Source organism: Scomber japonicus, chromosome 17 (genome assembly GCF_027409825.1).
Source record: "Scomber japonicus isolate fScoJap1 chromosome 17, fScoJap1.pri, whole genome shotgun sequence".
NCBI lineage: Eukaryota > Metazoa > Chordata > Actinopteri > Scombriformes > Scombridae > Scomber > Scomber japonicus.
The window spans coordinates 7,222,146-7,246,049 of record NC_070594.1 but is presented as its reverse complement, the minus strand read 5'-3'; the positions used below and the strand labels follow the sequence as shown (position 1 = coordinate 7,246,049).

The 23,904-nt window shown below is 43.0% G+C and overlaps 1 protein-coding gene across 1 annotated transcript in view; it reads left to right on the top strand.

The window, feature by feature from the left end:
• Positions 1 to 23,904, top strand: part of col12a1b (collagen, type XII, alpha 1b) — a 214,510-nt gene that overhangs the window by 112,720 nt on the left and 77,886 nt on the right. Inside the window, exons 32-35 of the mRNA XM_053337464.1 lie at positions 3,985 to 4,043; positions 16,544 to 16,624; positions 18,708 to 18,837; positions 22,848 to 22,990. Coding sequence (XP_053193439.1) covers positions 3,985 to 4,043; positions 16,544 to 16,624; positions 18,708 to 18,837; positions 22,848 to 22,990 — 413 coding nt within the window. The remainder of the gene's footprint in view (positions 1 to 3,984; positions 4,044 to 16,543; positions 16,625 to 18,707; positions 18,838 to 22,847; positions 22,991 to 23,904) is intronic.

Genomic DNA, 23,904 nt, shown 5'->3' with positions numbered 1-23,904 from the left:
TAATGAAAAAAGGCCCCGAGGCTTGTTCAGGCTGTTTGGAAGCTAACCTGCTGTAAAGAGCTGTGAAATAACAAATCTCCCAAAAAAACATGGCTGACTGACAACTGGGCCGCTTGTGTCTGTATGTTTAGAAATGACTTATTTGTTTCTGGCAGTGACAGAAGTGTTACTCCCCAAATAGCATGTCAAAGTAGGTTTTACACAGAGGTTTTTTTATTTTTTTTCATTGAATGATGTTTATCAAAGAGTTGAGTGATTCAGGGAGAGAAAATGAAACACCAAAAAAAAAAAAAGTAAAAGTAAGAATAACTGGAGTAATTTCAGTTATGATCTGGAGAACATCTGAATTGTTAAATCTGAGGGATCTGATGTTTTTTAAACAGGAAACAGAAACAGATAGACACAAACAACATGTAAAATGAAACATAATAACAAACAATTTTCATAACAGAAGCAACTCACAGCGATATTACATTCATATACAAGATATCTGACACAAGTATTCTTCTGTTTCCAAGAATAGTTAGTCATGGTATTTGGTAAATGTAACTGTAATCTTTGTAATCATTATAAAATCAGACTTTGAGAAACAAAATTATTAAAAAAAAAAGCTTTCTCCACAACTTTCAGCTGCATCTTCATGTCTCATAATGGTCTAAATGGTCTTAACTCCTTCCCACGAGCAAACACTTGGAGACAGTGGCAAGAAAAAGCTCCCTTTTAACAGGAAGAAACCTCAAAGTGGGCGAACATATGCCTCGACTGGTTGGGGTTGAGAGGAGAGAGGAAGGATAGGAGAGAGAAGCACATAGAAAGTCCGGGACTGGAATCTGTCATCCGGACGTCTCCAGGCCCAGATTACCTGTGAGACCAGAAAGCACAGACAAGAAGTTTAGGTTATTGAATGCATTAATAGTACATGAATGTTAATGGTTATAGATGGATGGATAGAGAGAGAGGGAGAGGAGGAGAGAGGAACTCAGTGCATCATGGGAGTCCCTTTTAACAGGAAGAAACCTCAGGCAGAATCAGACACAGGCTGTGTTCGAAACCGTATACTACACACTAAAGGACCAGATAGTAAGCAGACCGTTTACACTGTAGTAAACTACACGATTACCCACAATGCATTTGGTTCCTACCCGAGCTGAAATCATCAGGTTGAAGCTGATTTCATTTTAGGTCTGACTCTGTAAATAAACCACTTTATCCACATTTCTAACCTTTTTAGGAAGAAAGTAAAGTAGCCCTTTAGATCCACAATGTGACGCTAATTTGTCCAAATAACACCTGTTTAAAGTTTTGTTCCTGAGAATTCGGAGTTAGCCGTAGCGAGTAACGCACTTCCTGTCATTTTCATAAAATAAAACACCCGTTACCTTTTATTATTAAGAAAACCATAACGATAGAATCGGTGCTTTTATTTTGAAAACAAGTATCCGGTTTCGAACAGACCCTCAGAGTGGGCGAACATCTGCCTCAACCGGTTGGGGTTGAGAGGAGAGAGAGGAAGCACATTGGGAACTTCAGCACAAAATGATCAGTTTCTGCCTTTAAAGACTCAAACAGATGAAGTATAATTCAGTAGTAAGTCCAGTGTGCTGATACAGTACGTAGCTACTGTTGATCCCTTTGGGGCAAAGTTAATCTCTTCACCTGCTGCCGGTCAAATGTCAGGGCTCTTGAGGGCTTCTAGGAATTCAGCTTCTCGGGTAAAGAGGGGTGTGGGTGTGGGTGTGGGTTAGGGTTATTTTTTTGACTTCACCATGTGTGTCTTGTCTTTGTAGGAGCAAGTGTCCGAAAGCACCACCAAAACCGTCCTGGAGAAGCTTCTACCAGACACCCGCTACACCGTTACCGTGGTTCCCGTCTACGCCGAAGGAGACGGGCCGAGCCTGACCGACAGCGGCAAGACGAGTGAGTATCTGTTGCTGCGTTCATGTGCTGTCGGCAGCGTGGTATTTTTTAAAGTTTAAGTGCCTCCGTGAACCTTGAAACGCACCTGAAGTCTCCGTGAAGCTATTTAACAGGTCGTTTCCTCTCTGGGGGCTCCGAGGGGACGAGAGCTAGCGTTGAGACTCAGGAGAAAAAGAATAGAAGATAGATGTCAAAAAGAAAAGAAAGAAATGTAAGGTTTTCTTAGAGTCTTGTCAGTAATTTCCGGCTTCAGGAAAGTTAATATGATCATTAAAATCTAAAAGGTTCATCCTCTGGGGAGCAGAAATCAGATCAGTTAATGTCATTACAGTCTGGTCATTAGATTTTCATATTTTGGTGTGCTGGTGGAAAAGTTAGGGAGTAACACTATATTGTATGTGTTCGTAATTTCCAAATAATTTCAGAGTGTTCCCGACATCTTCCAGGAAAGAAATTGGTACACTTACAGTTTTATATATTAGTGTTTTACTCCGAGAAACCGCAAGCAAACAATTACACGTCAACTCTTTTTAGTGCTGATATTTCTAACCTTTTCACCCTTTCAATAAAAAAAAACTTTATTTATACACAAAATCATCCATCTGCTTTAGTCTTCAGGTGTCACTTCAGCTTAAAACTTTATTTAATTCAAATTATGTGAATAAAATGTTCCTAAAAGTCTTTTTTTTTGTTTCCTTTTTTACAATGTCTAATTATTACTTATTAGTTTAACCCTCCTGTTGTCCTCAAGTCAAGGACGGAAGGAAGGGAGGAAGGAAGGGAGGAAGGGAGGAAAGGAAAGGAAAGAAGGAAAGAAAGGAGGGAGAAAGGGAGGGAGGAAGGAAGAAAGGTAGGAAAGAAGGACAGAGGAAAGAAAGAGAGAGAAGAGAGAAGGAGGGACAGAGGAAAGAAGGGAGGGAGGAAGGAATAAGGAAGGAAAGGAGGGAGGAAGGAAGGAAGGAAGGGAGGGAAGGAGGAAGGAAGGGAGGAAAGGAAAGAAGGACAGAGGAAAGAAAGAGAAGGAGGGAGGGAGGAAAGAAGGAAGGGAGGTAGGAAGGGTGGAAAGGAAAGAAGGAAGAAGGAAGGAAAGGAGGGAGGAAGGAGGGAAGGAAAGGCGGATGGAGGAAGTACAGATGGAAGGAAGGAAGGGAGGAAAGGAAAGAAGGACAGAGGAAAGAAAGAGAGAAGGAATGAAAGGAGGGAGGGAGGGAGGAAGGAATAAGGAAGGAAAGGAGGGAGGAAGGAAGGAAGGAAAGGAAAGAAGGACAGAGGAAAGAAAGAGAAGGAGGGAGGGAGGAAAGAAGGAAGGGAGGGAGGAAGGGTGGAAAGGAAAGAAGGAAGAAGGAAGGAAAGGAGGGAGGAAGGAGGGAAGGAAAGGAAAGGCGGATGGAGGAAGTACAGATGGAAGGAAGGAAGGGAGGAAAGGAAAGAAGGACAGAGGAAAGAAAGAGAGAAGGAATGAAAGGAGGGAGGGAGGAAAGAAGGAAGAAGCAAGGAAAGGAGGGAGGAAGGAGGGAAGGAAAAGCGGATGTAGGAAGCACAGACGGAAGGAAGGAAGGGAGGAAAGAAGAATAAGACGGGGTCAATTTGACCCGAGAGGACGACACAAGGGTTAACTGACATATTATCCTCTAGTACTTATCGCTTCTCTTGTCAATCAAAAAAAAAAAAATGGCCGACGGCACGAAGCTCCGTCACATCTTTAACAAATAAAAAATGAAGTACGAAGGTGATTTTGGTTTTAATCTCCAGTGAACTGCTGTTGATTTACGACTTCAGCAGAAAACAATTTGAATGGCAGAAACAGCAAATCTCTCTTCCAATGTAACATAAATATAGAGAGGCATCAATTTCAATAACTGCAGAGTAACACTTGAGTCAAAATTCAAATCATTGGACCAAAATGAAAAGTCAGCCAGAAAAGCAACCATTTTTCTCCTCGTCTCAAACATCTGTACAAATTGCCCCCCGGACACCAGTAACCTCCGACTAGACAGCAGCTGTGTGACACTCTGATCCAAAGAAGTGCTGAGTATGTCTTCCTGTTTGGTGTCTCTCTCCGCTCAGAGCCGCTGGGTTATGTGAGGAACCTGCAGGTTACTGATCCCACCACCAGCACCCTGAACGTCCGCTGGGATCCCGCCGAGGGAAAAGTGAGGGAATACATCGTGATCTGGGCGCCGGCTTCAGGACAAGGAGAGCAGGATGTGGTGAGTCCTGCTTCTACTTCCTGTCGTGTCACTGGGTTTTTCTCACACACACACACACACACCCTCCGGTTGTCCTCAAGTCAAGGAAGGAAGGAAGGGAAGAAGGAAGGGAGGGAGGGAGGAAGGGAGGAAAGGAAACGAAAGGAAAGGAAAGGAAAGGAAAGGAAACGAAAGGAAAGGAAAGAAGGAAGAAAAGTAGGAAAGAAGGACAGAGGAAAGAAAGAGAGAAGGAGGGAGGGAGGAAAGAAGGAAGGGAGGAAGGAATAAGGATGGAAAGGAGGGAAGGAAGGAAAGGAGGTTTTCCTTTTTTATAATGTCTAATTATTACTTATTAGTTTAACCCTTCTGTTGTCCTCAAGTCAAGGAAGGGAGGAAAGGAAAGGAAAGAAGGAAGGAAAGGAGGGAGAATGGGAGGAAGGAAGAAGGGAGGAAAGTAAAGAAGGAAGGAAGAAAGGTAGGAAAGAAGGACAGAGGAAAGAAAGAGAGAAGGAGGGAGGGAGGAAAGAAGGAAGGGAGAAAGGAATAAGGAAGGAAGGAAAGGAGGAAGGAAAGGAGGAAGGACACACACACATTTCTTCTCTGAGACGAGTCAATCTTTACTGAAAAACCCTCAGTGGCAGAAATCAGACAGAAATCTTCCAGCTTTATGTAACGTTTCAGGATCAGCCAGTTCCACATGTTGGATTTTCACCAAGAGTTGAGAACTTCATCCATGCCCCATTTGTATCTGGGTTTGGTCTGTCTGAAATGTCAAATGAGATACATTTGCTCTAATTCAAACCAATTTATAGCATTTCAGCTACCATGATGTCAAAATTATTGTTCATTGGCAGTCAGGAGATGCTTTTTAACCTTGACTTAATCAGAAAAATGTGTTTATTTCTGTCTTTCTGTCGTTCTGTAACCGGCTTTTTTCTTCTCTTTTTTTCACCTTTCTTCTTTTACTTTTAGATTTGCTTTAATCCGTCCTTGTTTAAAAGCTGTCTTTAACATATAACCCTTTTAAAAACTCTCTTAATTAACTATTATTATCATGATTAAAACCTTTAAGTAGAATATTGCTTTTTTTGGCTTTTGGGAACTGACCAATCAGAGCAGAGTGGGCTCATCAGGAGGCGGGGCTTAAAGAGACGGGAGCTAAAACGGCTTGTTTCAGACAGAGGCTGAACTGAGGGGCTGCAGAAAGAGCCAGTATAAGATAAAAAGGAGTTTTTAACTTAAAAAAACTCTCTTAATTAACTATTATTATCATGATTAAAACATTTAAGTGGTAAGTATTGCTTTTTTTTAAAACATGATGACATCATCTTATCGCACCTGCCGATAAAAATACGTAACTTTTGTTGCTAAGGATGTTCTGTGAGTTTAAATTTTAAGTAAAAAAGGAGTAAAAGTAGTGAAATCCTACCACTGCTGTTTGTTTATGTTGCCTCTCAAGCCACCTGAAGCTTTTTGGAACTGACCAATCAGAGCAGAGACGGGCTTATCAGGAGGCGGGGCTTAAAGAGACAGGAGCTGAAACGGCTTGTTTCAGACAGAGGCTGAACTGAGGGGCTGCAGAAAGAGCCAGTATAAGATAGATAAAGAGTTTTTAACTATAAATATGGACTAAGAAATGTGCATGTGCATGTCCCCTTTAAAGGAACTAAGGAAACTTTAGTTTTGAGTGATTGAATAAACCAAATAAGATGACATGAAAAATAAGAATGTTTTTAATTGGATTAACGTCAGTAAGAGAGGAACGGACTCTGTGCCTTTTCAGTGTTGCATTTGCTCCTGAATTGTTTACTGTTGCTGAGAAACTGTCAGGCTGTTTATGGTCACACTGTACTCGTGTGTCGTCTGATTGGACCTTAGATGGAGAGTTTGCTTCTTCCTCCTCGGGCTTGTTGGTTTGATGGTATTAAAATGAATCTGCACAGACCAAAATTGCCTGATAGGGAAGTTGTGTATCTTGCAGGGCCCGTGACTGCACCACAGAGAAAGTCGTTTTTTTTTTTTGAAAGTAAGAGGAGGTGATGTGTGCCGTGTGAGCAATGAGCTTATCCTGAGTTTTGGCTCAAAAGTGGAAAAATGCCAGTGGCGTGAGATGATTACACTCGTTTCCAAGACAGTTTTCATGCAAGAACTTTCTTTTCTTGTCTTGGAAAATTTGCAATATCAAGTTATCTAAAAGAGGAACACTGGATAATGTTGTTGCCTTTTTAATATCTACATTTTCTTACAACTAATGGAAAACATTTGACGATGATGTGAGACGGGTTGAACTTATTTCAAAAGCGGCCTCAGCTGTTATCTCTAAAGCAGTGACAATATCTCGAGGGGGTCCATTTCATTACCCTCCAAATTATGCCACTTTGTTCAAGAAATGTCGTGAAATAAGGTTATTTGATTTGGAAACAATTTAAATTATCTCAGCCTACTGGCAGATTTGAAGGATTTAGTATTAGATTAAAAAGACAAAGGAGTAGTTTATTGCAGCAGAAGCCTGAAGGAGGCAAACACTTCTCCTCGCTGCCAGTTTGGTGCTTTGCTCGAAGGCCCAGACCCGTCCGCCGATGGTCTCTGAAGTGGCAGCTTTCGGCTTTAATCCATCTTTATCTCTGAGTCTCTACTGTTCCTGTTGCTGAGCTGCACAAAGACAGCAACTAGAACTGAGGCTGCATCCAAGAAAACTCGGCTTGCAGCACATTAAGTTGTGACATTGTTCAGTCTGAGAGTTTTTCTTTGTGTGCCAAACTTCTTTTTTTTCTTTTTTTTTGTGAGGGGGGGGTATTTCTTTTCTCGGAGTACTCCAAATCCTAGAGTTCACCCGGTTCAAAGTTGTTTCTCCTTTTTTTTCCTTCGACCAGGACCAGGTGTCTGGAACTACCACCTCCACCGTCCTGAAGAACCTGGACCCGGACACGGAGTACACCGTTACCGTGGTGCCCGTCTACCACGAGATGGAGGGCAAATCTCAGTCCGCAAACGGAAAGACAAGTGAGTTCAGAGTTCTGATTTGTAACCTCGAGCATATGGTCGGGCCCTCGAGAGCTAAGCAGAGCCAGAAGGAAAAAAAAAAAAATGACAGGCCACTATGATATATTAAAACATCGCTAAAAAGAAAAATATCCAGACTGAAATATAAAAATGTATATCATAAAAAAACACAAGTCTGTTTTCAGAGTTTTAAAATATTGATCGCATGCAGACTTGAAGACTTCATCAAAACACATACGCTAGATATAAATATGTTTTCTACGTGGCTCCAAAAACTCTCAGGCAACATTTTAGCGTAACAATCCAGACATTTGATTCATTGTTCTAAATAATAATGAAGTGAAATAAATACTTTAACAGGAATTACCACCTTTATTAATGTGCATTCAATCAATCAATCAAACTTTATTTAAATAGCATCTTTCATACAAGTCAAATGCAGTTTAAAGTACTGGATGCTTTGAAGGCTAAACACACTCCCAATATATCAAAATTAAAATAAGGTGACTCTTTAATTTCAAATAAGATTGTCCTAAATAATGAAGAAGTGAAATACGTACTTTAACAGGATTTACCACCCTTATTAATCTGATAATGTAGATTCGTCATGTTTGCCCAAATCAAATATGTCTGAGTTCACATATCAACATTTTGAGGAAAGGCAAAGTTAAAGTGATATATATATATAAATTAGCTGGTAAGTACTCTTAGGAAACATATTGTAAAGCATGTGTGTTTATTACTTATGTTTTCAATCATTCAATCAAACTTTATTTAAATAGCATCTTTCGTACAAGTCAAATACAATTTAAAGTGCTGGATCCTTTGAAGACTTAACACACTCCCAAGATACATGTAATATATAAAAATTTAAATAAGGTGACTCTTTAATTTCTAATGAGATTGTCCTAAATAATGAAGAAGTGAAATAAGTACTTTAACAGGAATTATTACCCTTAATAATCTGATCATGTAGATTCGTCATGTTTGCCCAAATGAAATATGTCTGAGTTTGAGAGACAGTCTTTTAGGATTCCTTTGGTGTAAAGCTAAACTTCACAAGATGATCTGTCTCTAAATATGTAATAGTAATATATATATATATATAAATTAGCTGGTAAGTACTTTTAGAAAACATATTGTAAAGCATGTGTGTTTATTACTTATGTTTTCAATCAAACTTTATTTAAATAGCATCTTTCATACAAGTCAATTTAAAGTGCTTTACAAGCGACTGACAGATGTATTGGATGAGTTGAAGACTAACTAAGACACCAAGAAACATGTAATATATCAAAATTAATACAATATGAGTCTTTAATTTTAAATAAGAAGAACAATAAGTTAAGATAAAATATAAAACAGTTTAAAATAAATTACAAACAAGAAGGATAAAAGGTGAGGATACTTAGCCACTGCATTTTAAACAGGAGGAAATACCTCGTTAGCTGCAGACTATGATGAATCCATTTGATGCTCTCGTGTGTGTGTGTGTGTGTGTGTGTGTGTGCTGATTGAGTCTAAATAAATTCAAGTGTGTGTCCTCTGCAGCGCAAAGGAATGATATAAACCAGGGATGTCAAACATGCGGCCCGTGGGCCAGAACCGGCCCGCCAAGGCGTCCAATCCGGCCCACTTCCCTTCCTACCCTCCTGTCATCTGTCCTTCCTTCTTTCCTTCCTCCCTTTCTTACTTCTTTCCTTCTTTGTTTCCTTCCATCCTACCTTCCTTCCTTCTATCTTCCCTTCATTTTCTTTTCCTTTCTTCCTTTCCTTCCTTCCTTCCTTGCTTCTTTGCTTTCTTGTCTTCTTTCCTTCTTTGTTTCCTTCCATCCTACCTTCCTTTCTTCCATCTTTCCTTCATCTTCTTTTCCTTTCTTCCTTTCCTTCCTTTCCTTCCTTCCTTGCTTTCTTCCTTTCTTGTCTTCTTTTCCTTTCTTCCTTTTGTCTTTCCTTCATTCCCTCCTTCCTAATCCCTTTTCCTTCCTTCCATCCTTCCTTCCTCCCTTCCTCCCTTCCATCCTTCCTTCCTTTTGTCTTTCCTTCCTATCACTTTATCTCTTCTTTCCATCCTTGTTTCCTTCCTCCCTTCCATCTCTTTAATGATCCGGCCCACATGAGATCAAATTGGTCTGTATGTGGCCCTTGAACTAAAATGAGTTTGACACCCCTGACTGATCCTGCCTGCTCTAACTCTAACTGCTCTTCTCTCTCAGATCCTTTGGGTGGAGTGAAGAACCTGCAGGTGACCGACCCGACCATCAGCTCTCTGACAGTCCGTTGGGAACCAGCTGTGGGCAACGTCCGAACCTACAAGCTCTTCTACGTAGCTCAGCCAGATGGAGAAGAACGAATGGTAGCGACCCCGACCCCAACCCCAACCTGTCTCAGACTTTTTTGATTTGAGGTTTAACCCTTGTGTCGTCCCCCTGGGTCAAATTGACCCTGTCCTATTCTCCTTTCCTTCCTTCTTTCCTTCCTTCTTTCTTTTCCTTTCCCTTCCTCCCTTCCTCCCTCCTTTCCTTCTTTCCTTTCCTTTCCTTTCCTCCCTTCCTCCCTCCTTTCCTCCATCCCTCCCTCCTTCCTTCCTCCCTTCCTTCCTTCCTTCCTTGACTTGAGGACAACAGGAGGTTTAATCCCAGACAGCCTGGTTCTTACAAGCTGTCAGCAGCCTCTTAAAGCTTCAATTCAACTCTCATAATCAGATCAAGCTGTTTTACGGTGCTGACACAGGTTTTTTTTTTTTTTTGTGGAAACAGGAGGAGTTATCCGGAGGTACGACCAGCACCATCCTGAGGAACCTGGACCCCAACACCGTCTACAATGTGACCGTTGTTCCCGTCTACCCGGACACGGAGGGCATACCGCAGAGCGAGAACGGAAAGACAAGTGAGTGAATCATTCAGCTCACATTCCTGAAGCCCTGTGTGTGTGTGTGTGTGTGTGTGTGTGTGAGAGAGTTCTCTCCTTCCTTCCTTCCTTCCTTCCTTCCTTCCTCTTTTCCTCCATCCCTCCTTCCTTCCTTCCTTCCTTCCTCACCTCCTCCTTTCCTTCATCCCTTCCTTCTCTCTTTCCTTCCTCATTTCCTCCATCCCTCCCTCCTTACTCCCTTCCTTCCTTCCTTCCTCCTTCCCTCCTTCCGTCCTTCCTCCCTCCTTCCCTCCTTCCTTCCTTCCGTCCGTCCTTCCTTCCTCATTCCGTCCTTCTTTCCTCCCCTCCTCCTTTCCTTCATCCCTTCCTTCTCTCCTTCCTTCCTTCCTCTTTTCCTCCATCCCTCCCTACTCCCTTCCTTCCTTCCTCTTTTCCTCCATCCCTCCCTACTCCCTTCCTTCCTTCCTTCCTTCCTTCCTTCCTTCTTTCCTCCCTCCTTCCTTCCTTCTGTCCGTCCTTCCTTCCTCATTCCTTCCTTATTTCCTCCCTCCTTGCCTCCCTTCCTTCCTTCCTTCCCTCCTTCCTCCCTTTTTCCCTCCTTCCTTCCTTCTGTCTGTCCTTCCTTCCTCATTCCTTCCTTCTTTCCTCCCTCCCTCTCTCCCTCCCTTCCTTCCTTCTTTCCTGGACTGGTGTGTGTGTGTGTGTGTGAGATTCAAATAATCAAATCTGAAAATACCCCTTCATGGTTTGTGTTGGATTGTTTGTGTCGGATGAAAGTTGAGCAGATAGGATCCAGACAGAGATGTATCAGAGAGTCAACAAAGTACATTTTTCTCTGATTGGCAACGTTCTTTCTTTAAACCTCTGTTAAAGTGTTTAAACTCCACCCTGAAGGAAGGATTAAATACTTATTTTTAGCAAAGATACCAGACATTTTCACAAACCCAGTAAAATACCATTTTAAAAGTCCTTTAACACCAATTTTTACAAGTTTTTAGGCCATTAAAGACCCTCAAATTACTTCCCTATTATGATGAAGTAATGATTTAACCCTTTATAGGACACTCATTGAAAGGAAGGGAGGAAGGAAGGGATGAAGGAAGGGAGGAAGGAAGGAAAGGAAGGAAGGAGGGAGGAAAGAAGAAAGGAAGGAAAGTAGGGGGGAGGAAAGAAAGAGAGAAGGAGGGAGGGAGGAAGGGAAGAAAGAAGGAAGGAAGGAAGAAGAAAGGGGGATGGAGGAAAGAAAGAAGGAAGGGAGGAGAGAAGGAGGGAGGGAGGAAGGACAGATGGAAGGGAGGAAAGGAAGGAAGGAAGGGAGGAAAGAAGGAGGGAGGGAGGAAGGACAGATGGAAGGAAGGAAAGGAAGGAAGGACGGAGGAAATAAGGAACGAGGGAGGGAGAAAGGAAAAGAGGAAGGGAAGAAAGAAGGCAGGGAGGAAGGAAAGGAAGGAAGGAAAGAAGGAAGGAAAGATATTTTGGGATATTTACAGAAGTTACCAAATATAATTATTTGCCTAATAAAGGGTTAATAGTCAGTTGGTACGTGCTGCGATGTGACCCAAAAATCTTTTAAATTCAAAGACAACTTGAGTGATGTGTTCATAGCAGCAGAACTGGGTCCATATAAATGTTTTCCAGCAGCTGACTCGTGGTGGTTGTTGCGACACGGGTTTTAAAAAATGGTCTCCACACGAAACAGCTACAGAAACCAAACTACAGTACAGTAACAGAACTTGGCAAAAAAGTGGATTTTTTAACAGAGTGCTGAAATGAACTGAAACCATCTGAGAGTCTGCGTGGAATGTAACGTAGACTCAGTTTATTGTTTAATGGGCGGAAATCCAAAAAACACTTTAACCCTTGTGTCGTCCTCCCGGGTCAAATTGACACGTCTTATTCTTCTTTCCTCCCTTCCTTCCTTCCATCTGTACTTCCTCCATCCGCCTTTCTTTCCCTCCTTCCTCCCTCTTTTCCTTCCTTCTTTCCTTTCCTCCCTTCCTTCCCTCCTTCCTTCCTCCTTTCCTTCCTTCTTCCTTCTTTCCTCCCTTCTTCCTTCTTTCCTTTCCTCCCTTCCTTCCCTCCTTCCTCCCTCCCTCCTTTCCTTCCTTCTTCCTTCTTTCCTTTCCTCCCTTCCTTCCTTCCTCTCTCCTTTCCTTCCTTCTCTCCTTTCCTTCCTTATTCCTTCCTCCCTTCCTTCTTTCCTCCCTCCCTCCTTCTCTCTTTCTTTCCTCTGTACTTCTTTCCTACCTTTCTTCCTTCCTTCTTTCCTTTCCTTTCCTCCCTCCTTTCCTTCAATCTTTCTTTTCCTTTCCTTCCTCCCTTCCTCCCTCCCTTTCTCCCTCCTTTGCTTCCTTCTTTCCTTTCCTTTCCTTTCCCCCCTCCCTCCCTTCCTTCCTTCCTTCCTTGACTTGAGGACAACAGGAGGGTTAAAGATAAAGATAAAGATCCTTGAGGTTGAGAACAAGAGTATAAGAGCTTGTTTTTATGGATGTTTGTGGCTCACAAAAGAACATAATGAATGCCAGAAAGTTTAGGCAACCCCCCTGCCCCCCCTCCCATACACCCCCCCCCCCCTCCCCCACCCCTCCTCTGATACATCTGGACCCTCCTGATGTGGTAAAGCCACCCATCTGGTGCACCCTGCAGGATAAAACAAATGCGAAGGATTATTTGCAGCAGTTATTCAAACCTGTTTTCCCCCTCAGAGGCGTTTTAATAGAGACGTCTGTGTCTGCAAATACCACAGAAAGTTTAGACAGACGCAGGAAAGGGAAAGACGATCCTCTCTGATTGACAACCTCTCCGACTCTGAGACATCTGGACTACCTTGATGAGGCGAACTCGATCTCGCCTGGTCCTGTGAAGCAGAGTTACTTGTTCCAGACTCTGATGTCTCTCGTTTCTTTCAGAGCCGCCTCACTTCCTTCCTTCCTTCCTTCCTTCCTTCCTTCCTCACCTCCTCATTTCCTTCATCACTTCCTTCTCTCCTTCCTTCCTTCCTCTTTTCCTCCATCCCTCCCTCCTTACTTCCTTCCTAACTTACTTCCTTCCTTCCTCACCTCCTCCTTTCCTCCATCCCTTCCTTCTCTTCTTCCTTCCTTCCTCTTTTCTTACATCCCTCCCTCCTTACTTCCTTCCTTACTTACTTCCTTCCTCCTTCACCTCCTCCTTTCCTTCATCCCTTCCTTCTCTCCTTCCTTCCTTCCTCTTTTCCTTTCTTCCTCTTTTCCTCCATCCCTCCCTCCTTATTTCCTTCCTTCCTTCCTTCCTCACCTCCTCCTTTCCTTCATCCCTTCCTTCTCTCCTTCCTCCCTTCCTCTTTTCCTCCATCCCTCCCTCCTTACTCCCTTTCGTCCTTCCTTCTTTCTTTCCTTCCTTCATTACTTCCTCACCTCCTCCTTTCCTTCATCACTTCCTTCTCTCCTTCCTCCCTTCCTCTTTTCCTCCATCCCTCCCTCCTTCCTTCCTTCCTTACTTACTTCCTTCCTTCCTCACCTCCTCCTTTCCTCCATCCCTTCCTTCTCTTCTCCCTTCCTTCCTCTTTTCTTACATCCCTCCCTCCTTACTCCTTTCCTTCCTTCCTTCTCTTCTTCCTTCCTTCCCTCCTTCCCTCCTTCCTTCCTTCCGTCCGTCCTTCCTTCCTCATTCCTTCCTTCTTTCCTCCCTCCTGGACTACCTTGATGAGGTGAACTCAAGCCTGATCCTATGAAGCAGAGTTACTTGTTCCAGACTGTGATGTCTCTCTCTCGTCTCTTTCAGAGCCTCTGGGCGGAGTGAAGAACCTCCAGGTGACCGACCCCACCACCAACTCCCTCAGGGTTCGCTGGGAGCCGGCCGAGGGCGACGTCAGGCAGTACAAAGTCATCTACGTCCCTGTCAACGGAGGACCTGAGAGCATGGTGGGTTTTTATGTGGGATGATGATGAAACTTCTTTTTTTTCTGACTAGTTTTCTCGAGCAAAAAAAAGAAAGATATCCAAGTTTCTCCATACTTATATTGTCTCCAATTTATTTGTTTTTTTTTTAAATGTCTCAGATGTTGATTGTGGTTAAGTTTTTGTGGGCTTTTAGGACGATTAGCAAGGCGCTATGACAGGAGCCAACGGTGATCCAAGTAAACTGGATTAAACTAGTTGACAAAACAAGCTCACCACAAGGTTTATTTACAGTAGCTCTGGATCCATCTCTAACATCACATGGTTTTTATGGAGAGTCTTTATATGCCAGGAAAAGTGCTGACGAAGACAGTGAGATACGATTGAAAGCTCCAGAACGGCTTCCAAGGTCAAGAACGAAATGAATTAAACCGAGCTGAAGCAGAGAAGAGTAGAGAAGCAGTTTTGAGTTTTGCCTGATGGTTATAATGCTTGAATCTCAGAGCTGATATTCAAATACATTAAATAATACCTGCTTTAAACCCTCAGAGAGGCACTTAAAGGATCAGGTTGGTGTTATTCCACATTAAGTTTGTTAAAATAAAATAAAATAAATATCACCACCAGACTTGTTCTTTTCAAACAAAAACAAGTGGAGGAGAAGAAGAAGATTCAATTTGGTCGAGATGGAGCAATCCCAAAAAATCCCTTCTTCTCTCTTTCTTTCCTCTGTCCTTCTTTCCTACCTTTCCTCCTTCTTTCTTTCCTTTCCTCCCTTCTTCCTTCCTTCCCTCCTTTCCTTCCTTCTTTCCTTTCCTTTCCTCCCTTCCTTCCTTCCTTCCTTCCTTCCTCCCTCCCTCCTTCCTCCCTCCTTTCCTTCCTTCTTTCTTTTCCTTTCCCTTCTTCCCTTCCTCCCTCCTTTCCTTCCTTCCCTCCTTCCTTCCTCCCTCCTTTCCTTCCTTCTTTCCTTTCCTCCCTTCCTTCCTTCCTCCCTCTTTTTCCTTCCCTCCTTCCTCCCTCCCTCCTCACTTCCTTCCTTCCAGACTTGTTCTTTTCAAACAAAAACAAGTGGAGAAGAAGAAGAAGATTCAATTTGGTCGAGATGGAGCGATCCCAAAAAATAAAGAGAAGAGATTTCAGATGTGTTGCTCAAATCTTATGACATGCTAGCGGAGATGCCAAAAACTTCCAGACATACCAAATATGTCAAATGTGTATAAAGTATAAAAACATTGAGTCTTGAGATTGAATATTTGACTCAGTGGGAACATGATGTAGCTACAGTGAAGAGATGATGAATAAATAAATACCAACCGTGGACGAGCTGAGAGTAGAAAACTGGTGTTTACATGGTTGAGATTCCTCCTGCTGACATTTTTATCTGGTGTGTTTGTTCTTCACAGACTCAGGTATCGGGGATGACGACAAACACCATGCTTAGAGATCTGAAGCCGGACACCGAGTACAAAGTGACGTTGGTGCCTGTTTACCCCGACGCCGAAGGGAAACACGTGTCCGAGAACGGCAAGACGAGTGAGTTCGGCCAAAGTTTAGCAGCTGGAAAATACAGTTTGAAGATTCTGACATTTGCTGCGTGACGAAAATAAGATTTAACCCTCCTGTCGTCCTCCCGGGTCAAATTGACCCCATCTATTTTGACTGTTCCTTCTTTCCTTCATCCCTTCTTTCTTTCCTTCCTTCCTCACCTCCTCCTTTCCTTCATCCCTTCCTTCCCTCCCTCCCTCCCTGCCACCCTCCTTCCTCCCTTGCTTCCTCACCTCCTCCTTTTTCTTCATCCCTTCCTTCTCTCCTTCCTTCCTTCCTCTTTTCCTCCATCCCTCCCTCCTTACTCCCTTCCTTCCTTCTCTCCTTCCTTCCTTCTCTCCTTCCTTCCTTCCTCTTTTCCTCCATCCCTCCCTCTTTACTCCCTTCCTCCCTTCCTTCCTTCCTTCCTTCCTTCCTTCCTTCCTTCCTTCCTTCTTCCCTCCTTCCTCACTTCCTCCTTTCCTTCATCCCTTCCTTCTCTCCTTCCTTCCTTCCTCTTTTCCTCCATCTCTCCCTCCTTCTCTCCTTCCTCACCTCCTCCTTTTTCTTCATCCCTTTCCTTCCTTCCTCTTTTCCTCCATCCCTCCCTCCTTACTCCTTTCTTTCCTTCTTTCCTTCCTTCCCTCCCTCTTCCCTTCCTTCTTTCCTTCCTTCCTTCCGTCCTTTCTTCCTTGACCTGAGGACAACAGGAGGGTTAAGACTAAATAAGTTGTTAGTGGGAGGTGAGATTATAATATTGATAAATACTGTTATAAATATGATACATCTGTGTGTTTAGAAACAAAGCAAAGCACTAACAAGATAATCTGGTGTCATGGCAGGAAGTAGAAAGTTTAGATAACCAAAGAAAAGGATTTAAAAGTCAGCAGATGTCATTTTTTCCTGTGATTGACACTTTACAACAGACCCACTGAACCACCCTGAGGCACTTACCTCAACATCTGGTGCTCCGACAAGGTCTCAACAAACCTTACCGTCAATCATTTGTAGCTTTGTGACCCCCGACTCGGGCCGTAACTCTTAGCAGGAAATTGACAATTGTGTAATGCCGCCCCCCTGCCCCCCCCCCTCGTTTGCGTTGACAGAGATGCTGGGTGGAGTCAAGAACCTGCAGGTCACCGATCCCACCACCAGCTCCCTCAAGGTGCGCTGGGAGCCGGCGGAGGGCAACGTCCGCCAGTACCGCATCTTCTACGTGCCTGCATCCGGCGGCGCCGAGGACATGGTGAGACTTCAGATTGACTGTTACTACTTATTTTTTAATAATGATAAATTTATATAGTATAGACCTTTCACAGACTTAAAGTGCTTCACTAGAATAAAACTGGAAAAGACCATAAAAACATGCAAACATTAAAAACAAAGGCAATAAAAAAACAGATTAAATCATAAAAGATCATAAAACAGAAGACCTCGAAATGAAATACACAAGTCATCACAGAGTTCATATAAAGAAGAGTATCTAAAGTGTCTAGTTGGAGTATCTGTAATTCTTTTTATGGACCATAACACATGAATGCAGGTGTATAAAATCAATCCAAGATAACTTTTCCCATCAGATCATTTCATTTAAAATGATTTCCACATTTCTCACAACAACCCCAACTCTACTTTTTAACCCCTTCTGTTCTCCTTGGGTTAGTTTTGACACAGTAGTAGAACTGGAAGGAAGAGAGGAAGAAGGAAGGATGGAAGAAGGAAGGAAAGGAGGGAGGGAGGAAGAAGGAAGGATTGAAGAAGGAAGGACGGAAAGGAGAAAGGAAGGGAGGAAGAAGGAAGGACAGGAGGGAGGGAGGAAGAAGGAAGGAAAGGAGGGAAGGAAGAAGGAAGGAAGGAAGGAAGGAAAGGAAAGAAGGAAGGGAGGAAGGAAGGACAGACTGAAGGAAGGAAGGAAGGGAGGAAGAAATAAGGAAAGAAAGGAAATAAGGAAGGGAGGAAGGAAGGAAAGGAGGGAGGGAGGAAGGAAGGACGGAGGAAAGAAGAAAGGGAGGAAGGAAGGAAAGGAGGAAGGAAGGATGGAGAGAGGAAACAAGGAAGGAGGGAGGGAGGAAGGAAAGGAGTAGAACAGGTGTTAACTAATAAATGAGGTATAGTTACATTTAAGGGCCTATTGAGCTTAATATCCAAAAATATGTGTTTTATTTTATCTTACATGTCAGAATAAAGAGAACAATATGAGCTTTTATTCAACACATGATGCATTTATATAACCATCGTGCCATTTGACATCATAAATCATGTCCTGAGTTATATTAAAAGCCTTTATTAAGTCAGGCATATCGCTTAAAACCTTCATTTTGACCTCACAGGGTCTCGCTCAGGGCAAAAAATAATAAAAAGTGATTGTTTGCAATTGGAGCTCAATACACAAGAAATAAACATGACTGGATCACATAACACAATCACAGCTATCATAATGAGCAGAAAATGTTAAAATAAATAATTACCATGCAAAATCATATGAGTCAGAATGATGCAGCCTCATTAAATTCATTTCCCTCATTGATGTTTTAAACAAGTGCAGCTGCTTTTCAGATTTTTGTTTATTATGGTAAAAAAACCCAAAACAAACAAATTCAAAAAGTCTTTAATGGCATTTGTTTTTCTCTGTGTATAACTATGAAGGTTTAACCCTCCTGTTGTCCTCGAGTCAAGGAAGGAAGGAAGGGAGGGAGGAAGGAAAGGAGGAAGAAGGAAGGAAAGGAGGGAGGAAAGGAGGGAGAAAGGGAGGAAGGAAGAAGGAAGGAAAGGAGGGAGGAAGGAAGGAAGGAGGGAGGAAGGCAGGGAGGGAGGAAGGAAGGAAAGGAGGGAAGGAAGAAGGGAGGAATGGAAAGAAGGACAGAGGAAGGAAAGGAGGGAGGAAGGGAGGAAAGGGAAGAAAAGGAAAGAAGGAAGGAAAGGAGGGAGGAAGGGAGGAAGGAAGAAGGAAGGAAAGGAGGGAGGAAGGAAGGAAGAAAGGAAGGGAGGAAAGGAAGAAGGAAGGAAAGGAGGGAGGAAAGGAAAGAAGGAAGGAATAAGGTATGAAAGAAGGACACAGGAAAGAAAGAGAGAAGGAAGGAGGGAGGAAGGAATAAGGAAGGAAAGGAGGGAGGAAGGAAAGAAGGAAGGGAGGAATGAATAAGGAAGGAAAGGAGGGAGGAAGGAGGGAAGGAAAGAAGGAGGGAAAAAAGGGGGATGGAGGAAGTACAGACAGAAGGAAGGAAGGAAGGGAGGAAAGAAGAATAAGACAGGGTCGATATGACCCGGGAGGAGGACAGATGATCGACCCGTTGTGTTTGTACTGATGATATTTCTCTGTGTGTTTACAGGAGCAGGTATCAGGCGGCACCACCAGCACCACCCTGAGGAACCTGCTGTCGGACACTCCCTACACCGTTACAGTGGTTCCAGTTTACCCCGAGGGAGAAGGTCTGCGCCAGTCTGACGACGGAAAGACACGTAAGTCCTCGACCGCTGACAGGAACGTAGCTAGTGATTGACAAAATGATCCGAGGCCATTTCAAGATGTTTGGAAAATTTATTAGGAATTCATTAAATCCTCCATGGCGACGTTTCTTTTAGGGTAGATATGCATTAAAACTACCCATAATGCAACTCTTTGTTAACCCTCCTGTTGTCCTCAAGTCAAGGAAGGAAGGGAGGAAGAAGGAAGGTAGGAAGAAGGAAGGGAGGAAGAAGGAAAGCAGGGAGGAAGGAAGGAAAGGAAGGAGGGAGGGAGGATGGAAGGGAGGAAGAAGGAAGGAAAGGGAGGGAGGAAAGGAAAGAAGGAAGGAAGGAAGAAAAGAAAGGAGAGAAGAAGGTAGGACAGACAGAAGGAAGGAAGGGAGGAACGAAGGAAAGAAGGGAGGAAGGAAGGAAGGAAGGACGGAGGAAAGAAGGAAGGACTGACAGAAGGAAGGAAGGAAGGAAGGGAGGAAACAAGAGGGGAGGGAGGAAGGAAAAGAGGAAGGAAGGAAGGAAGGAAGGAAGGAAGGAAGGAAGGAAGGAAGGAAGGACAGTTGAGTTGAAGGTCAAAGATAGCAGTTTTTCTCCAGAGAGCAGCTGCTTTAGTACGAGCTCTGAGCTCTGAGCTGTGTGAAGAGAAGCAGAGCATGGAGAGTCATTCCTCGGCTGATATAAACACTAGTTAATAACAGCAACATGTTGATGCACCTCCGGGTTCACCAACATAAATGTTTAGTTGATTTATCGTCCTAATGTCAACCTTAATGTGAGTCTCCTGCATTTTAAAGTCACTCACCACCAGTCTGCTCGCTTCTACACGTCAGGAACATCTGAGCTTTAGACCTCCTGTCTTCCTCTCGGGTCAAATTGACCCCGTCTCTTTTGACTGTTCCTTCCTTCTTCTCTCTTTCTTAAATTTTTCCTTCCTTCTTCCCCTCCTCCCTCCTTCCTTCCTCTTTTCGTCCTTACTCCTTTCCTTCCTTCCTTCCTTCCTCCCTTCCTTCATTCTCTCCTAAATTCCTTCCTCTCTTGTCCTTACTCCTTTCCTTCCTTCCTTCCTTCCCTCCCTCCTTACTTCCTCCCTTCCTTCTCTACTAAATTCCTGTCCTTACTCCTTTCTTTCTTTCCTTCTTTCCTTCCTTCCTTCCTTCCTTCCTTCCTTCCTTCCTTCCTTCCTTCCACCTCTCCTGTCTTCCCTTCATCTTTTCTTTCTTCCTCTCCTGTCCTTACTCCTTTCCTTCCTTCCCTCCCTCCTTACTCCCTCCCTCCCTCCTTCCTCTTTTCCTCCTTCCTCCTTTCCTTCCTTACTCCTTTCCTTCCTTACTCCCTTCCTTCCTTCCTCCCTTCCTTCCTCCTTTCCAGTCTTCTCGCTTCTAGACATCAGAAACATCTTTATAGACAAACATCTGAGTTTTAAACCTCAGTGGAAAAAACACTGTCATCTGCTAGAATTATCCAAAACCCCTATATCACACAGAAAGCCTCAACTCTGCACTCTCAGCAGGAGTAGTAACAGAAGTAAAGCTTTTCTTCTTCTTCTTCTTCTTTCAAAGTGATTGATAGCACAAAATAAAACAAAGACAATATAAAAATAAATAAACTACTGCTGGTGAGTTGAAGACTCTGGATGAAGAAGAAACGCTTTCTCAGGCTGGATTCTTTATGTTTAGAGAGCTGCTCAAGCGGCCGGTTGGCGTTTGGCGTTTTTGTGTGTGGGGTTGACGACGACCCGTTGTTTGCGTTGGTTTTGTTTCCTCCCAGATGGCGTGCCATGCTCAGTCAGCAGAAATGCATCCTGGGTTTTTTTTTTTTTTTTTTTTTTTTAATTGGAGAGCTGTGGAACGACGTTCTCCAGCGATTCCACAAACTGTTCCAGACATTAGACACAACATTTTATTTCTCGTCTGGGTTTCTCTATGTTAGTTTGGATGCCTGTGTGTGTGTGTGTGTGTGTGTGTGTGTGTGTGTGTGTGTGTGTGTGTGTGTGTGTGTGTGTGTGTGTGTGTGTGTGTGTGTGTGTGTGTCTGTGTGTGTGTGTCTGTGTGTGTTGTCATCCAGGTGTGATGTGATGAAATTTGACCGGGAGCCAGACAGGGGCAAACGTTTGGCTGCCGGCATCATTTTTGGAGCTTGTAGCAGTTGTGAAATGTGTTTAGGGTTTTTTTTGTTTCGGGCTCAGTGCTGAGATGTTTCCCCTCATATTTCAGTCTATGCTTGACTCAGACAATTTATTAAAAGGAGAAAGGAGAAACTCACAGGATGTTAGGAAGTCGTTTTAGTGACTGAGACACTTGGAAAAATGAGTACAGGTGGATGTAAAGTAACAAACTTTGGCCACTAGATAGATAGATAGATGGATAGATGGATAGATGGATAGATAGATGGATAGATAGATAGATAGATAGATAGATAGATAGATAGATAGATAGATAGATAGATAGATAGATAGATAGCCATAACCTCTACTTATGTTAAGCTATTATTTAATATTCCAACAAAGGAGTTCAGCTTACACCTCTGAGCTCAGGCTGCTCATATTTCTGATTTTGCTGACACAGCTGAGTCGAGCTCTGCCAAATCTTAGCTTTATTCTTTATTTACACCGTTTCATCCTTTACCAACTGTTAGCTCGCTAATGGTGTCCATCACTGCTCCTTTCATAAAGTGAAGAGCAACACGTTGACATTTATTTGTTTGGAAAAAGTTGCGTTATTGCTTTAATGACTTAATTTACGTCAATGAGGATACTTTAGCAGTGGCTAAGCTAAGCTAAGCTAGGCTAAGCTAAGCGAGGGGTGAACCAGTGTGTCTGCTGGCAGGTTGGACCACCTCTCCATCACAGCAGTGACACACTCTGTGAGTAATTCTATAAATGAATACGAGTCTGTCTGCTGACGTTAATCATCTTTTATTACCAATAACACAGTCCAGTTTTACTGTTTACGTCCCTGGAGGAATTTGTCACATTTTGTCTGGAGTGAAGCGGCGTTTCCTTCCAAAAAAAAAAAAAAAAAAAAAAGAGGGAAAAATGTGGCGCTTACTGCAATAAAATGATTAATAACATAAGATTAGAAGTAATTACCAAATCTCTCTGAAGGATAGATGGTGATTTTGTCCTTGGATGACCAAATGCAAACATCCTGTCAGACTGTGTCGTCTCTATTTTAAAGGTATTATATGATGAGTTTTTAATGAGGTTATACAACATAAGGGAGCTGCTGCTTTTGCTCTGGAGGCTTTGTCCTTATCGAAGTGGAGGCTCCGTCTACATCTACCTACTGCATCTAGTTTTTTTGTTTTTTTTTTATTGGGCTAAAGCTCCAAGAACCAAGGGAATATGCACATCTGGTTTGGTTTAAAAGGGAAGTTAAGGGCTTTTACATAAACCCAAAACTTTGCTACTTCTCTCTACACATTCTCCACATAGACACTATAAAATGACTTTCCTGCAGGAGGCTTTTGCTGCACTCAGCATTCGTATTCCATCTCCAGTTTGTCCCATCGCAGAGACAATTTAATCCTCTGTTGAACCTTTTTTTTTTCTCTTGATAAAAGCCAGTGGTATCAAAAGAGTTCAAGTTATTCCAGCTCAAATCAGCTTGTTTTAATCAGCAGATCTAACTGTTAAAAAGTGATGAACAGCAACAGATATATTTTCTCTCTTTTCTCTCATTTGGTAAACAGTTTTGGTGTCAAAATTTGAGCCGTAGCTTTCTAAAAATGTAAAAAAAAACCCAAACTGACAATTGAAATTCTTGGCATGACGTTCAACTCCTGCTCTGTTTAGCTCTTCACTTCCTAACAGTGACATTTTCAGGAATGTAATCACTTGTGTTTGTAAATTCATCAGCGTCGGCCGTCATTTTCTGGGTCCTAAAATGGGATGCACTTGGAATGAGCCTTTGGTTTTGATGTTTGGCGTTGCTAAGTGAACAAAAGTCAACACTCCTCCTCCTTCCTCCTTCCTCACCTCACTTTCTCTTAACCTCTGTGACCCCCTACAGTCCCACGCATACCACCCAGGAACATCCAGGTGTACAACCCAACCCCCAACAGCCTGAACGTGCGCTGGGAGCCCGCCACAGGCCAGGTTCAGCAGTACCGAGTCACTTTCAACTCCCTGAGCGGAGCCACATCCTCAGGCTCGGTGAGTAACTTTCTCCTGGCTGTTAAAACACACCAGTGGCAGAATTTGCCTCGAGGGACGGAGGAGGAGGAGGAGGAGGAGGAGGAGGAGGAGGAGGAGGTGGTGGTGGTTTCCCCCTCCTCCTCTTCCTCCTCCCTCCTCCCTCCCCTGAGATCACTGTCTCTACTCACAGAGGAAAAAAAGGATTACAGCTCAGAATGTAAAGACAAAAAACAGCAACATCTGGAATGTTATCTTACTTTAAACACTCATAAACATCTGCTGGTGAGGTCAGGTAATTAAATATTAATTTCAGTACAAAACAACCCATTGCTAGATGTGAGGCAGCACCAGAAAATCCAATTAAAATCAGTGAAATTACATTAGAAAAAAAGAGAGGGGGGAATTAGCTCATTCCACCAGCAGGTCCGGTCTAACAAAGGACAGATAGAGCTGCAACTAATTATTATTGGCATTATTAACTTATTGGTTCCTTAGACCCCAAGGTGACAGTTTCAGATGTCTTAAGATGTTGAGTCTGATCCAAAAGCTCAAAACCCAAAGATATTAAACCGATAACGAGAGAAACCTAACCCTAACCCTTGACCCTTGACCCTTGACTCTCTGGTCTGGACTTGAGACTTGGGTCTTCATAACAAAGGACAGATAGAGCTGCAACTAATTATTATTGTCATTATTAACTTATTGGTTGTTGATGCCTATAAAAATGTCCTTAGACCCCAAGGTGACAGTTTCAGATGTCTTCAGATGTTGTGTCTGATCCAAAAGCTCAAAACCCAAAGATATTAAGAGAGAAACCTAACCCTTGACCCTTGACCCTTGACCCGAGACTCTCTGGTCTGGACTTGAGACATGCTAGTCTGGACTTGGGTCTTCATAACAAAGGCTCGACTATGAGTTTATCCAGCCTCTGT